General features: G+C 33.7%; 1 protein-coding gene across 2 annotated transcripts; it reads right to left on the reverse strand.

The window, feature by feature from the left end:
- Positions 1-444: 444 nt before the first annotated feature.
- Positions 445-11,054, reverse strand: LOC115444749 (peroxidase). 2 transcript variants are annotated; one of them, XM_037441042.1, is made up of 13 exons: positions 10,945-11,054; positions 10,748-10,859; positions 9,197-9,363; positions 8,400-8,573; positions 6,937-7,109; positions 5,838-6,033; positions 4,841-5,038; positions 4,051-4,201; positions 3,441-3,617; positions 2,685-2,835; positions 2,246-2,444; positions 1,341-1,446; positions 445-1,000 (listed from the first exon to the last, which is right to left on the reverse strand). In XM_037441042.1, exons 2-13 carry the CDS (start codon positions 10,849-10,851, stop codon positions 946-948), a joined length of 1,851 nt encoding a protein of 616 aa, XP_037296939.1. In that variant the 5' UTR covers positions 10,852-10,859; positions 10,945-11,054; the 3' UTR covers positions 445-945. The 2 variants fall into 2 exon arrangements, with proteins under 2 accessions (XP_037296939.1, XP_037296938.1); XM_037441041.1 differs by having other exon boundaries at positions 10,940-11,054.
- Positions 11,055-14,685: the final 3,631 nt, after the last annotated feature.

The following is a 14,685-nucleotide window of genomic DNA, read 5'->3' on the forward strand; positions in this document are numbered from 1 at the left end:
ATATACCCTTTATCTTTTTGAGAAACAAAGTTGTTTCGTACCGTTATGTGCGTAAGATATTAGTTTTTCAAGTAAGAATCAGCCCGAAATCAAGAGTGGTACTCGATAAATTGCAAATAAACTCAATCCAATTATATGGGAGCTAAGATATCTGATAGTAAAGCCATGAGTGTATGTATTTGTGTAAATACAAAGCCTGCACTATCCGCAAATAAAGAAGTTTAAGTAAACTTTATTTCGGACTAGGACGTTTGTTACTTAAGCAAAGTGGTGAAGACATGTGCTTCAAATTAAATTGGAATTCACGCGACAGACACAAAACACTTCCTCAGAATGAAATGAAGGAAATAAAACTACGATCCAATAACGATAATATTCTTTTAAAGCAATATCTAAAGTATTAAATATTCCTGTATACAATTGTAAAATAAAATAACCTTATACATTGTACGGTACAATACGTTAATTCATTGGTGTTTTTAAAATATAATTATGTAGCACAATAATTTAAAGTATATTTTTGTGTTAAATTAGCAAGCAAATTTATTCGTAAAATTAAAAAGCAATTTAATAATAAAAAGAAGGAAAGGTTATAGAGTGGAAACGTAGGATAGGTCCTTCCCACGCTCACTATACACTAGCAACCGAGTCACTCACCCACCAATGCATATTTACCTTCAGTGCTTTGTAGAAAATGTATAATCATTTTGCCAGTTTTTTTATACCTATCTGTGTTTTATTTCAAAGTATTTTTAAGTTGGACTTTAGGTTAGCGTGAAAATATTCCATACCGTATCTCGCAAACAGTTAGTATTCGAGTAATTTCTGTTTAGACAAAATGTTTCTTTCGTTTAATGAGGGATTTTACTAATAAAACTCGCGAATAGCGAAACCTGTACAGTATATTTTTTGTCGTACAGAGTACACCTTTTAGATACGTCTTTTTTACCATAAAGTTAAATCTATAGTTTCTATTTCATCGCAGGACACGACAGGATTCCTGAAAAGAAAGCAGGTTTATAAAATAAATGGTCACATTTTCTCAGAGAAAATGTTGTTAATCAGTTTCAATTTACAAAAAAGATAGACTTAATGTTGATTAGGCCTCAACCTTAAGTGAATTTAGCCGGTCCTGGTTAGTTAGTGAATTAAACTTTTAACGTAAATTAAGTTATGTAAATTACGTGGTCTTTGCTTTACTTAAACTTCATTATTAATAATCTATAATATTTTACAGAATGTGCTACAATTCCTAGTTTTTTAATCTTTTTATTAAGTACTTATTTTTAGGTGATCTATTTCATCATAGAAATATGATTTCAGAACTAAAAGGTACTTACGTGTCAGATATTAATTCAAATGCTTTGCGCTGAATATTTTTAATTCCCGCTACATCACAGAATATTCTAGACATAGTGGCCCCACGTCGAATAGATGATAATTGCTCTGCAACACGTAAAAGTGCAATTCATTGTAGTTATAAACTTATATGAAATATCAAATTGTGATACAATGAAATGAATAATAAACAAGATATTTAAAAAAAATAAGTAAGGTCTTTTCCTAGTTAGAGAATTCTTGTTTTTTAAATTATACTTTGCATTTTATAATTATCAATGAATGATTATACTAATAGCACCACTAATGTAGTGGGTAGCGTAAATAGGCCGCGATTTAAATGCCTATCAGTAATACGGTTTACTAACTATAAATTAAATTAATAAAAAATTTCGCTTTGAAAAATCTAAATAACCTATTATCTAGGAATCAGAAAGCCAAAATTCTGTTAAATTCACAAATAATACAGCGTAAAAGTGAATTAATTACCCCTGTACCTATTCGCAATTATACGCTAATGAGCATAAATTAGCCTGCCAGATATATAAATTTAATATGCAATGTGTCTATATATTTAAATGTAGGTTAAATTATAAGTGCAACGCGTATTATATTTGCACTAGTTTAATTTGCTGAACATCTGAAACATCTGATTAAATAGAACATTATAATAGGTATTTAATGCAAGATATTTGTACCTACCTATTGCTGAGTGAAATACTAAATTAATTTATTAATGCAAATTTCGAAACGTAAAATGACAAATGTTTTCAAATGAAAAGCCTTACAATTTTGTTAAATTTAAATCCAAGAACTAACGGCTTACAGCCATGGACATGTTCTTTATACATTGCGTAAATGAAATAAAATAAAAAGTCAATTGAATAAATTACAAAACATATTTTACCGGGTGTAAATGCCCCATCTTGGTCTCCCAATTCGAAGAAATATCTGTCACTTCTACGAGTCCTGCTGAACTGTTCTTCAAGGATGCACAGGAACGTAGGCCCAACTCTAGCCCCCTCAGCTAGTCTTTCAAACCCACCCCCCACTGCTAGTTCAACATCATCAGGAGTCTTGTAAATTTTCTGAAGTATCTCGACAAGCTGAGGAATCATTGTCATAATAAGATCTCTACTGCCTTTATATACAAATATCAAAAACAAATAAGAAATTGCAATTTTTTGGCTAAAATACGTTAATCATACGTATTTATATTCAATCAGGCTGTAATTTATTTAATGGATAACTTTTATCTGATTATTAAAATATCAGCACTTAGAGAGGAGGCGGGTATCGGAGTTGGATAGTTTTGTATAGTTTGGTTTTATATAAGTACTATTTACCTTTTTTGGTATGAGATCATAAAAGTCGCAAAAGTCGATCGCTCTGGGGAAACCGCAGTATGTGCGTAAATCGTTGTAGGAGGCAACACCGTGGTCTCTAGCTCGTTGATAGTCGATAGCTGCTAAATCTGTACCATTTTCATTGTTGCCCCTATATTTAAAACAAATAAATAGAAAATTGATTACAGTTAACATAAATTAAATATAACTTACTATCAAAAAGATAAGTTTTTATACAGTATACGCTATATTCATTCCAATCGTGTTTTTTTCTTTATTGAAAATAATTTGAACCCGTTTAAGTTTATTTTAGTGAATAAAAAAAATGTTTGATAAGGACACAAAAGTTTAAAGGCGATTTTAAATTTGTTTATTTACTTTGGAGGCTGACTTTACATACATATGGATGCGTATACATATAAAAAAAAACACTGAGTATGATTTTGACACAATACTTTTATTATTTACCTAGTAGATAGGTCTTTGGAAATATAGATTATCAGATATTGCTCACGGCTCCGTCTGCAATACAAACCTTTCCCGGCATCAAACTCCTACTGTCCTACACATTTTCGAAATTAAAAATAACCCCTGTTCTTTCTTATTCCTATTTAATATCTTGGTATATGCTGGTTCAAAGTTACTCCGCTCCAAATTTCATCAATATGGGATCAGTGATTTAGCCATCAAAATGTAACAGTAATTATAATATTAATATAGATAGTTATATAGTATACCGAAATGAATATACGATACCGGAATAAAAAGGTAGTTGTTTCATTATCATAATTAATATCCATTGCCATCTGCGGTTGCGTGTTGATGCCTCTCGCGAATTGGGCGAAGTTGCTACCTTCTTCCAATATCGACGGTTTAAGCATCCAAGAACTCAAACGAACGGAGCCAGCAAACTCGCCATTTTCGCGATACATCCTAAAAAACGATGAATTTTTAAAAGCATTATATTCATATGAAAGAAAACATCTAAAAATAACAGCTCTTAAGCAAATCTAGTGGATTCTGATCCCAGGTTTAAGATACGGCGTAAAATTGGAATTATTGACTCCCAATCTCATCAACGGGCGCACCATCAACGTTGGGTTTACCTACTCACCGCTGCATGGACTACGTGGCTCTCGATCGGCCCAGATAGCTATCGCCGGAACCAGCCGGGTGCACTAACGTGCCGCTCGCCTGATTCCGGTGTCTCCATCGGGCCAGTAAGTTCTTAAGACGAAAGATAATCGTCTTCCATCAGAAGATACTCCATCTGGATGCCATTCCACTTATCCCCAGGTGCAGTGCAATCACTTTGCCGTGTATAAAGATAAACTTAGATATGTGATAAATAATAATGAATAATTACTTTAACATGCCAGCGATCGCGCTATGAAGAAATCTGAATGCGACCGATGCGTGTTCAATTGATACTCCTGGATTTGCACGAGGATCATAATCGTTAATGTAGTCTTGTATGTTTTCATATATTAACTTCTTTTTAAGCATGTTCTCACGACCTATAAACAAGTATAAAGATAACGCCATCGTAAACTGCAATATGTCATTGTGTGCTTTAAATAAATGAATTATAAGCTTCATATTCCAGTAAATCATTTGATCATATCATTTGGTAAATTAGAATTGATGAAGAAGACCGCACATGGCCACTTTACTGAGATTAGTATTTCACGAATTGCGGTAAATTATACAGATTAATACAACTAAAGGACGAAGCAAATTTAAATATATGTTTCTGAAGAGGATGATATAAAAAAAATAACTATTTAACTTCCGGCTTAGTCATTATTGGCTAGAAGGTTGGCACCTGGACTTAGTAATAAAACAATTACCTACGCGCGTTTGATTTATTGCAATGGTCCTGAGATGCACTCTATCGTTTTTTTTTTTTTTTTTCTATTTCCAAATGATTCGCTAAATTTAAATTAGCTTTTCTTATAATTATAACAATATTACAATTTTGTTTAAGGGTAAGGTGTCAGAGGGATAAACACCCTCTGATGTTATAACAATACTAATATCGGTACTTACGTAAGTATGTTATGTAAGTCACCCTCTGCTATTAGTGATGGCATGATCATTTTGAAGTGGGTATATTATTTTAAATTTGTTTTCCATAATAATTATTGTTTACATACCTAGATATTGGGGCAAAAACTCGTAGTAAGTAATGTGTTGGTTATAAGCACACATTATTCGCCGGGTCTCTTGATAAACCTTTTCATCACTCCAATCCACGTGTTTCAAGTGCAAGTAATCCGCCACTTGGTTGTGTTTACGTAAAAATATTAATTGTAACATCGCCAATTCGACGTTTTGGTTTATTCTTATATCACCTGAAGATATAACATATTAGTAATGTCATTTAAATGTAATGAAATGAAGATATATTAGTAATGTAAGTAATTTAACTGTCATCAAAATTATCCACTACTCTTTTCCTGTGTCTATCTTTATATATATATTTATATTTTCAACTGTTAATAAGGAGCATAACATAAAAGGCAAATAAATAAAACCACGGACAAGTTGTTATAACCAAATACATTATAGTTTCATAGAAATAAAAACAAATGATTTACCGGAAAGTAGCAACCGAGCAAAGTTACATTTAGGAAATGTCACCGGCTATGAACTCTCCTATAGCCGATACCATAGTGGGGACGTTGCTGATTTAATGCGGAGGAATTAATCGAAAAAGGAATTTAGCCTCCCGGCAATGACACCCGCCTTACAGAACTCAGTTCAGCAACATGGCGACTTATTGCCGGTTTTCTAACTCTAGTGTTCCAATAACTAAGTATTTTAGTTAAATACTGAGTGATCCTCGCGGCTTCATCCGCATGAAAAGCCTTTCTAGCTACAAAGTTCCTATAACATCGTACCACGCCAGCGCTATTTCTTAAAAAATAAGATAAACAAATTCGTTATTACCCATGCAACTAAAATTATGGATTTAAACAAACCTATTTATTAATCCAGGACATGGTCTACCCATGTGCCAAATTTTATCCAAATCCGTTAAGTTGTGTTTGCGTTTACTTCTATCAAACTTCAAAACATATTCACAAACTTACGCATTTATAATATTAGTAAGAAGTGAGATAATATACATAGTAACTGTCCGGTTATTACCTGCCAAGTAACAGGACTCCGTATTCGATTGAACGTTACAAATCTGTGTCGGCTGTGGCACCTGTGGCGGCCATTCCTGGCCATTCCGCGTCACAGTCTTCATTCTCCCACCAACCATCGTCCGCAATTGCTTCGCTTGTGAGTCAGTACTCCCATACAAGAATGACGTGTCCAGAAAAGCAGTTACTATTGATAACTATAAATATATATATATATATATTTTAAACAAGCTAACGAGTTCCGTACCAAATAGAGGAACCCTTAAGCTTAGTTTGGTAGTAGTAATGGCATCTTTCTTCCATCTGCAAGTTCTGCATTTCTACAAATATCGAGCTATACTCTAAACCCATTAAAATAAACCACACAACCCATTAATATTATATTTATGCAAAAATTTATTTAAATATAAAAAAAGCGGCAATCGCCTAGTTGGGTGTGGAACGGATTGCCAAGACGAATGTCCGCAGGTTTAAATCTCAAGGGCACACACTTCTGACTTTTCTAAAATCATGTGTGTATTCTTTGTGATTTTATCGTTCGCTTTAACGGTGAAGGAAAACATCGTGAGGAAACCTGCACATCTGAGAAATTCTCTATAAGAATTTCGAAGGTGTGGGAAGTCTACCAATCCGCACTAAGCCAGCGTGGTGGACTAAGGCCGTGCTCAGCAGTGGGCAGATATATAATACAGGGCTGTGATATTATTATTATATTATTATTTAAATATTTGTTTATAAATAAACGCATACCCCTGTAAAAGAATTCAATAAAATTTTACATACATGTAAATGGTAAAATGAATTAACATATTAGCAGTTTGATAATTATCAATATATTATATACATAAATATATTCACACGTTTATTCACCACCTCAAGTTTATATACTTTATATACTTCCCCAAAGGTCTTTGCGTCCCGTATCTTGATAATTCAATAAAGAAACGAAATGCGTCTCAACGCGTACTACATTTTAGGGGCTAAGATGGAAAATAAACAGAATTTATTGGTACGTAGGTCGACTATACTAATAAGTTTCGCAAGCTTTCCTGTAAATTTTAAATTCGTTTTGGAAGCCAGTTCTCAAACTAAATACGTACAGGCGCAGCAGGAACATTGTTGGTTGTGCAATTGTTGTCCTTGGTTGTCAAAGTCCTGAGGAAGTTCAAGCATTTCTGGCCTGGATGAACATCATCGTTTGGTGGTACAGGTATGTTGGCGCAACGAGGATTTGTTCCCACATCCTGACCATTAGCGCAGCAGGTTATTCCAGCTACAAAAATGCAAATATTATGACATTAAAACGATTTTTTGACTAGGTACATTTTGTCATAATACATTGTTAACTTTAAAGAGATTAATGAACTCTCGGGCATATAGCAAATCTAGTATATCGATAGTTGTACGTCAGTGATCATAATTACTATTTGATTTAGGTAACTAAAACAGCTTTAATTAACACATTTTCTTCTTTTTCGTAGTGAATATCTTGAAGTCTACAGCTATTTAGACACGGGATGTATGCACGATATAGACTGAATTAAAAAAAAACCTCTTTAAAGTTATAAATTAATCTGTAGTTTTTATTTATTGAAAGCTATTCGAAATAGAAACCAACCAATAAAAATAAAATAATATTATGTATTGTAACATGCTTAAACAAATCGATGGTACTGAATTTAAAATAAAAACAGAATATTCATAACCCAAATATTAGATTAATAGTGAAAACAAATAACTAATCACAAATATGCACTCACGTGCAAAACAATTTGTATTAATCGGGCCCACTACTTATTTATTTTCAATATTAGTATTAATGCTAACTCCCATGTAAATAAAAAACAAATATTGAAACATTAATGTTGCTCAGAAAATTGCCGTACAACGAACTCCTATTACTTCCAAAAAGGACGTTGTATCCATCAATCGCGAAGCGCGTGTAGTTCATTCCTCTGTACGAACAATAATGTCGCGGGGCTCTATTGCATTAGGCAGTGTTTGTTTAGTCCCATATACCTACGCTAGCGAGTGCGGTTTTATTTACTTGAAGTCTGTACTGGTATGGTAAGAAATCAAAGTCTAACAAATTACTTAAAAATATCTTAGTGATTGCTTTTACTTGATAATGTTTATTTACAATTTAAGTAAAATAATCAATACAAACACAATCCTATTGAAACTTGTTAGTGGCTCTAAACATCATACAGTCCAATACACAGAACGCAGTAGGTACCTATTAGGTGCTAGATGTGCCCGTTCCAATTTAAGTACAGTCGACGTCAATAGTTTAACAATTGTTTTGTTACGTTTTTGTTACCATCGTGTTAATTTTTTTTTGCAAAGTCTTGATGACAGGACAAGTTTTTTTTTTGTAATTAATGTAAGTTTATCTCCACAAATGGATATAAATTGATCGCAAATCTTGTCTTATAAAAACATTTCAAAATTCATCAACCAAAACAAAATAATACCTACTTCATAAGTGTATAAAATCTTTTAAATATGAAAATGATAATAAAGAAAATAAATTCATTTACATTCAAAAAAATCTTGTACTTACTTCTTAAAACGCCGGCAGTGAGAGACATGTCGTGAGCCACCAATTGACCAAACTGCATCGCTGTTAAACTGACATCAGTATCCACAATAGGTTTGTCCTTGACGGTAAGTAAGCTGATTTCTCGAGTGCTCATCAACGGGCATCCAGATTTTGTTGTTGGCATTGAGCTAATGTCTGTGCAAATTATTATTAAATATCATGGCTTTAAATATTATTATTAATATTTATAGTAAAGACAATGGCTAAAAAGCTTAATAAATGACAATTATTTAATTTTAGACATTGAAAATATCTTTCTGAGGACCTGTCGTCCACTTCGCTTCTTCCTTTTAATGATGTCTTTTTGGATAGCAGAGATAAATTTAGAGATTGTGCAGAAGTGGCAGTTTTTTTTTTGAAACAACACTGTTGGCAGTGATAGTAATATTTTGCTAAATGTTTATTTTACGTCCGAAAAGCCGACGGAAAATATTAAGCCTTTAATTCTTAGAGTTTACTTCTTCTAAAATTAAGATATTCATCAAAAAATGTAGTACCATCATTAAACTACCATGGTTGGCCACAGAGTTAGGTTTTGTGACTAAACTATTGTCAGCAGATGCTTCTAAAAGAGATTTTCATTAATTATTTCAAGTGACTGCAGTTTTCTCTCATGTAACTTGTTTCACAAACAAAATTACCCCACCTGCTCAGTTCCATGCTGTCTAATTTCATATAGATTACCTTATAACTTCTAAATATTGCCACGTTGAAGTACAAGAACAGGAGATATCAACTAAAATATAAATATTTCTCACCATCGCCATAATTGCTAGGCTGCAATCGTACATAGGACGTATTTGGTGTACCCCACGAAGGATTCTGTATATTATTGCAAGATCCATCGATAGTTCTATAACGTGAATTCTTGGGACATGATTTTGGAATGATGCCACAAAATCCATTGCATGTTATCTCACTTTGTCTGTAGAACAAGATATTATTCTAGTAGGTTAGTTTAATAACTTTTATTCGCAGATCCATCCGAGCAATGGGCGTTTCCCGCGAAAATACTATTGTATACCTTTCTACACACATTCTCGCGCCTTTTATCCCCGAAAGGGTATGCTGAGGCGCAAGTGGTGCACCCACTTTTCGCCGTACGTATTCATGATGTGATATGGGGCGAGTCTATCGCCAAACCGGGCACAAATTCCAGACTCCAGGCTGATACTGAGCAGAAAAACTTATTATCACTTTCCCCGACCCGGGGATCGAACCCGAGACCTCAGCACTGCCTACATACTGTAATACAACTACACCACCGTCTACCAAGACAACATTAAAAAAAAACTATACTTAAACTAGGACTATGTGTAAACAAACTTCTATGCAAATTCACTCAGCAATTTATGTGTTTATTTCCAACAAATATCTCCACAATATTTATAAGTATCTTTTATTCATAATATAAGTAAGAACTAAAAGAGGTAATTTGGACACAGGTCGTTTATTCTCCATTACAGACAACACATTTTTGCCTCAAGACGTCTCAAGAAGTGGAGATGTTTTAATTAATAAGTCTCGAATTCCGTAATCTTCGTTGGACACTCTCTGAATTCTATAAAATTACGTACCCAGTTAATAGTTTTTATTAAGTATTTAAATTCTAATTAAACAAAATACTATTAACTACACCAAATTAATAACACATTTTCCTAGAGCCTTGACAGGACGGAATATATTATGTTGCAAATAAAAAAATATATTATGTAGGTACCTGCGTAGACTTATGTAAAATATTGGCATAAACTATTGTCTAAGTAGTTTTGCTTATATTTTATTCTTTTTCTACATTATTCTTGGTTCATATACCCGTACACCCGACTTTAATAGAAACATAATAATTGAGACATAATTCGAAAGCAAACAAGGAGGTAAGCAATTGGCGCCGGTCTAAAAAAACTTACTATATTATCATTATTTTAGCTTTCACAATTTAAACGTATTTTTTTATAAATCTAGATAAAGCAATAAATCGTGTTGCTCTAGTGAATGTATATAAACAGTCTTACTTATAAAAATTTCGCAAAGCTATGCTCAGTTAAAACATTAATTTACTCGATCAACTGTAAGTGAAAACCCGCCATCTTGCCCCTTAATAAGGTTTAAACTAGGAAACTGGTGATTTTTTAATGGATATTTAAAAAATTCTTAATCACGCTAAAACAAGTAAGACTGAAAATGTCTAATAATATATTTTTATTTCGTGTTTTGTTTACCGTTCTCGGATGAGTTCTATTTTTTCTTTCTTATAAAATAACACTGACAATTTCAACATATATACCTATCTATCAAAATATACTAACCTTTTGTTTCTATTTTCTCCACCGAAAATGCCAGACCAGAACGATTTGAAAATATTAAAACCACCGCATAACGTGAATAAAGAAATCAAAATTATCACTTTCATTATATTTTCTGAAATAAAAAAATAATTATTTAGTGGTTTCTCCCTTCTTCTTAGTAAGAACTGCCGCAACTAAACAAACTGCAATAACCTTACTGTTTTTACGCAAATGCTTGCCGCAAAAGTAATATTTCACTGAAGGCAAACAAAAACAAAGTAATTATAAGACCGATACGTATAATCGATATTATAATACTGTAGAAAATAACTATAACCTATAGACAATACTTACTATCTAAGCACTCTTTAATGGAAAATACCTAATTAAGGCTCAATTATTCTGAGTTTAATTAGTAAACCTAGTTTATTTTCTTTTATCTTGCTATTTATCAACCTAAAAATGAGCAGGTAATATTCATGACATACTTTTTTTCTTATACAGCATAGATATTACAATAATACAGTTGATATCATTTGCACCTCAGCACATATCATATGAGTTTTCTTGTATTACATTTACAATTACAATTTGTAATGAAATAATCCTGTTATTTAAAAACATCGGCATTGTTTTTTACCACATTAACATCATATGGCATATCAGAACATGAAATTATAAAATACGATTGGTCTATAGCTTACCTACTGCATCAAATCTATAACTATACTATTATATAAAACTGAAGAGTTTGTTTGTTTGTTTGTTTGTTTAAAAGCGCTAATCTCAGGAACTACCGGTTCAAATTCAATATTCAATTATAGATAAGTTTTATATGTCGCCGCAGCCCTTGTTGCCTTAATTAGTTAATTTCTACAAGCCGATTAGACACCATTAAAATTATTATGAAAAATAACAGGAGTTGATGTGGGCACAGAGTCGACTTCTCTGATTGTTTTGATCGTCAAATGTGACTGTTGTCAGAAGTGTTGAATTGGTGAATATTCGGAACGACAGTGACGCCATCTATTCTTAAATCGTATGAAGTATTAGAAAACGAGGGAGATTGACAGCTGTCAATATGAGGACCGGCCGAACGACGAGAGTGCAGTATATTGTGTATTCCGCTAGTATTACTATGCAGTAAATTGTTTGTACTATATACTGTCCCACTGTTGGGCACAGGCCTCCTCTGCTACTGAGAGGGATTAGGCCTTAGTCCACCACGCTGGCCTAGTGCGGGTTGGTAGACTTCACACACCTTCGAAAATTCCTATAGATAACTTGTCTGGTGTGCTGGTTTCGTCACGATGTTTTCCTTCACCATTAAAGTGAGCGATAATTCACAAAGAATACACACATAATTTTAGAAAACTCAGAGGTGTGTGCCCTTGGGTTTTGAACCTGCGGACATTCGTCTCAGTAGTCCGTTCCACAACCAACTAGGCTATCGCCGCTTTTCGAACGTTATTTATTGTTAGTATATTTTATTTTCATTTAAAAGAACTGATACTTTATTTTATTTGAAAATTACAATAGCCTGGTTTGATTTGATAACATTAACACCTGAAATGTATGAGTACTTATGCTTTTTTGAAAGGTTACCGATATTACATATTTTACATGTAGTCCATTGAAAAGTTACATTTGGGGTTGCGTTTTTTAGAGGACGCAATTTTATTTTTTTGAAGTGTAGGGGGGGTCAGTGTAAAGCTAAAACCAAGTTTGTGGGGTCGCCACCCTTGTCCCACGGCCGCCATCTTGAAAATAGGCGTTGAAATGGTTTTTACGAGGTATCTCGTAAACTATTTATCTGACAAAAAAAAATTATAAACATTTTTTGTGGCAAATTAAATTCTCTACAACTTTGGTTCAGTAACTTTTTGTCGTAGAACTATAAATAAAAAAGTTATAAGCGAAAATGTTAAGAAATTCAATGTTAAGCAATTTCCATTGCAACGTCATCAGAACGTGTGTTTATAAGGTTCATAATACTTTTTTTTAAACTCTCATTACGTACAACACAAACCCGCGGTTGTCGGCTTGTACGCGAATTACTTGGATCCTGAATCGCTTTGGCACAGATGAAGCAATTGTTCACAAAATCAAAGTCTGGCTCTGGAGCTTATCAAACTGACGATGACTATAAATGCTGCAGCGACGACGAACAACATTATCGGTTCGGTTGTCCACGTAATAACAATAACACGCAATATGTACAGTAAGTAACTTCCGAAACAGTTCGTAAAAAAATGTTTTTGTGAACAATCAGTCGTCGAGCAGTAATGCGAGTTAGGGTAAACGAACCAAGCCTAGTTTTCGGTCTGCAATTCGCATTATGGGAAGCGACAACACTGTCTAGACTGTCCCAAACAGGAGCAACACCACCCAATATTTAATTATAAATATTGCATGATACTTTACTATGAATATTATCTGAGAAATATCATTTAAATCCATAGTTGCCAGTATTAATACTAGATACTATGTATTTTAAATCGGAAGACAATAAAGCTCACGCGTTGCTGCTTGGAAATTTTAATAAACAAAAGAGTAGTAGCCACCTAGACAGCTTGTGGCATTTTAAAGCTGTACCACATATTAAAATCCGCGGTGAACTAAGATAAACATTTACTTTACCAACAGTCTAAAACAGTTAGTGCAAACTTAGCAGTAAAACTAGTTAAACTTAAAAGCACTTAAAGCTTCGTTGCTAAAGCCAACATGCAGCAAAACTGTATTTAAGTTGAAAAAACATCGATTTTATTCTCCACGAGATTACAATTTGTAAACAAACTCAATTCATTGCGTTTTGTAATTTAAAAATAACGTTTCACCATTTATTCCTTACTAGGTGTTGCTCGCGACTTCGCCCGCGTGAAAAGCCTTTCTCGCTACAAAAGGCCCTAATATACTATAGCAATTCGTAGCGTGACTTGCAAGAAGCCAGCGCCATATAATAAAAAAACAAAAAATTTCCCATGGGACGAAATTCCCAGGACAAAAGTAGACTTTTTTTTTATAGAAGTTCGGCAAAGTGGCTTCACTGCACCTGATGTTAAGCGAATTGAAGCCTAAAGAAAGTGCTGACCGACCAAAGATACAAGCATCTCTGGACGGTCGGCAGTCATGCCGGCCTGCATAATTGCTTCACCGGATATACACTGGCTGATCCTGGAACGCAATCCACGAATGTGGGTCACTATGGCAGGGTTTCCGCTACGTGTACGGTGGTCGCTATCCGGGAGGATAAGGTTATCCTACCACCAGCAGAGCAGGAGTTCGCTCGTATATCCCTCGCCTCTCACGACCCCCTCGGGAAAAAAAGCGGGGAGTGGATTGTATTCTGTCGCCGCTACTCCACGGCCAATCACGGCCTATACATTAATCTAGGATATAGTCTACCTGTGTGGTATATTTCATAAGAATCAATTCAGCTGTTTATGCGTTTACTTCTAACATACAAACTTGTGCATTTTCAATATTAGTTGAATTGGTCTTTAAAACTCTCGTTGACGACGCAATATTTTGATAGTAACTTGTACTTTTGTTACTTAAACAAGATAGTTTACGGAATGGAAAACGCTTCACAAGAAGAACCGCCATTTTCTTTTCAGCTAACTTCAAAGAGCAGCAGGTTTGTAATTATATACGTATGTATTAGTATAATGCATATTCAATAATTATCACGTCATTACGGGGCAGATTTTTGTATTTTTTTTTTTGGATTTTACAAAAAGTCCTTATAGTGAGGGCACAAAAAAAATACTGTGTGCGATTCAGCAGTGTTTTGCTATTATTACTTTTTAATTCTTCGCGCTAACCAGTTCTTGTTATTAATTATAAATTATAATTTATTCGAGATTCTGTAAAATTATAACGTCTCGGAACGACGACCACGATGTAATTTTGCATAAGGTCGTACATAAGTAAGAAGTTCAACTTCAGCTCTTGAATGA

This window comes from Manduca sexta, chromosome 21 (assembly GCF_014839805.1).
Source record: "Manduca sexta isolate Smith_Timp_Sample1 chromosome 21, JHU_Msex_v1.0, whole genome shotgun sequence".
Taxonomy (NCBI): Eukaryota; Metazoa; Arthropoda; class Insecta; order Lepidoptera; family Sphingidae; genus Manduca; species Manduca sexta.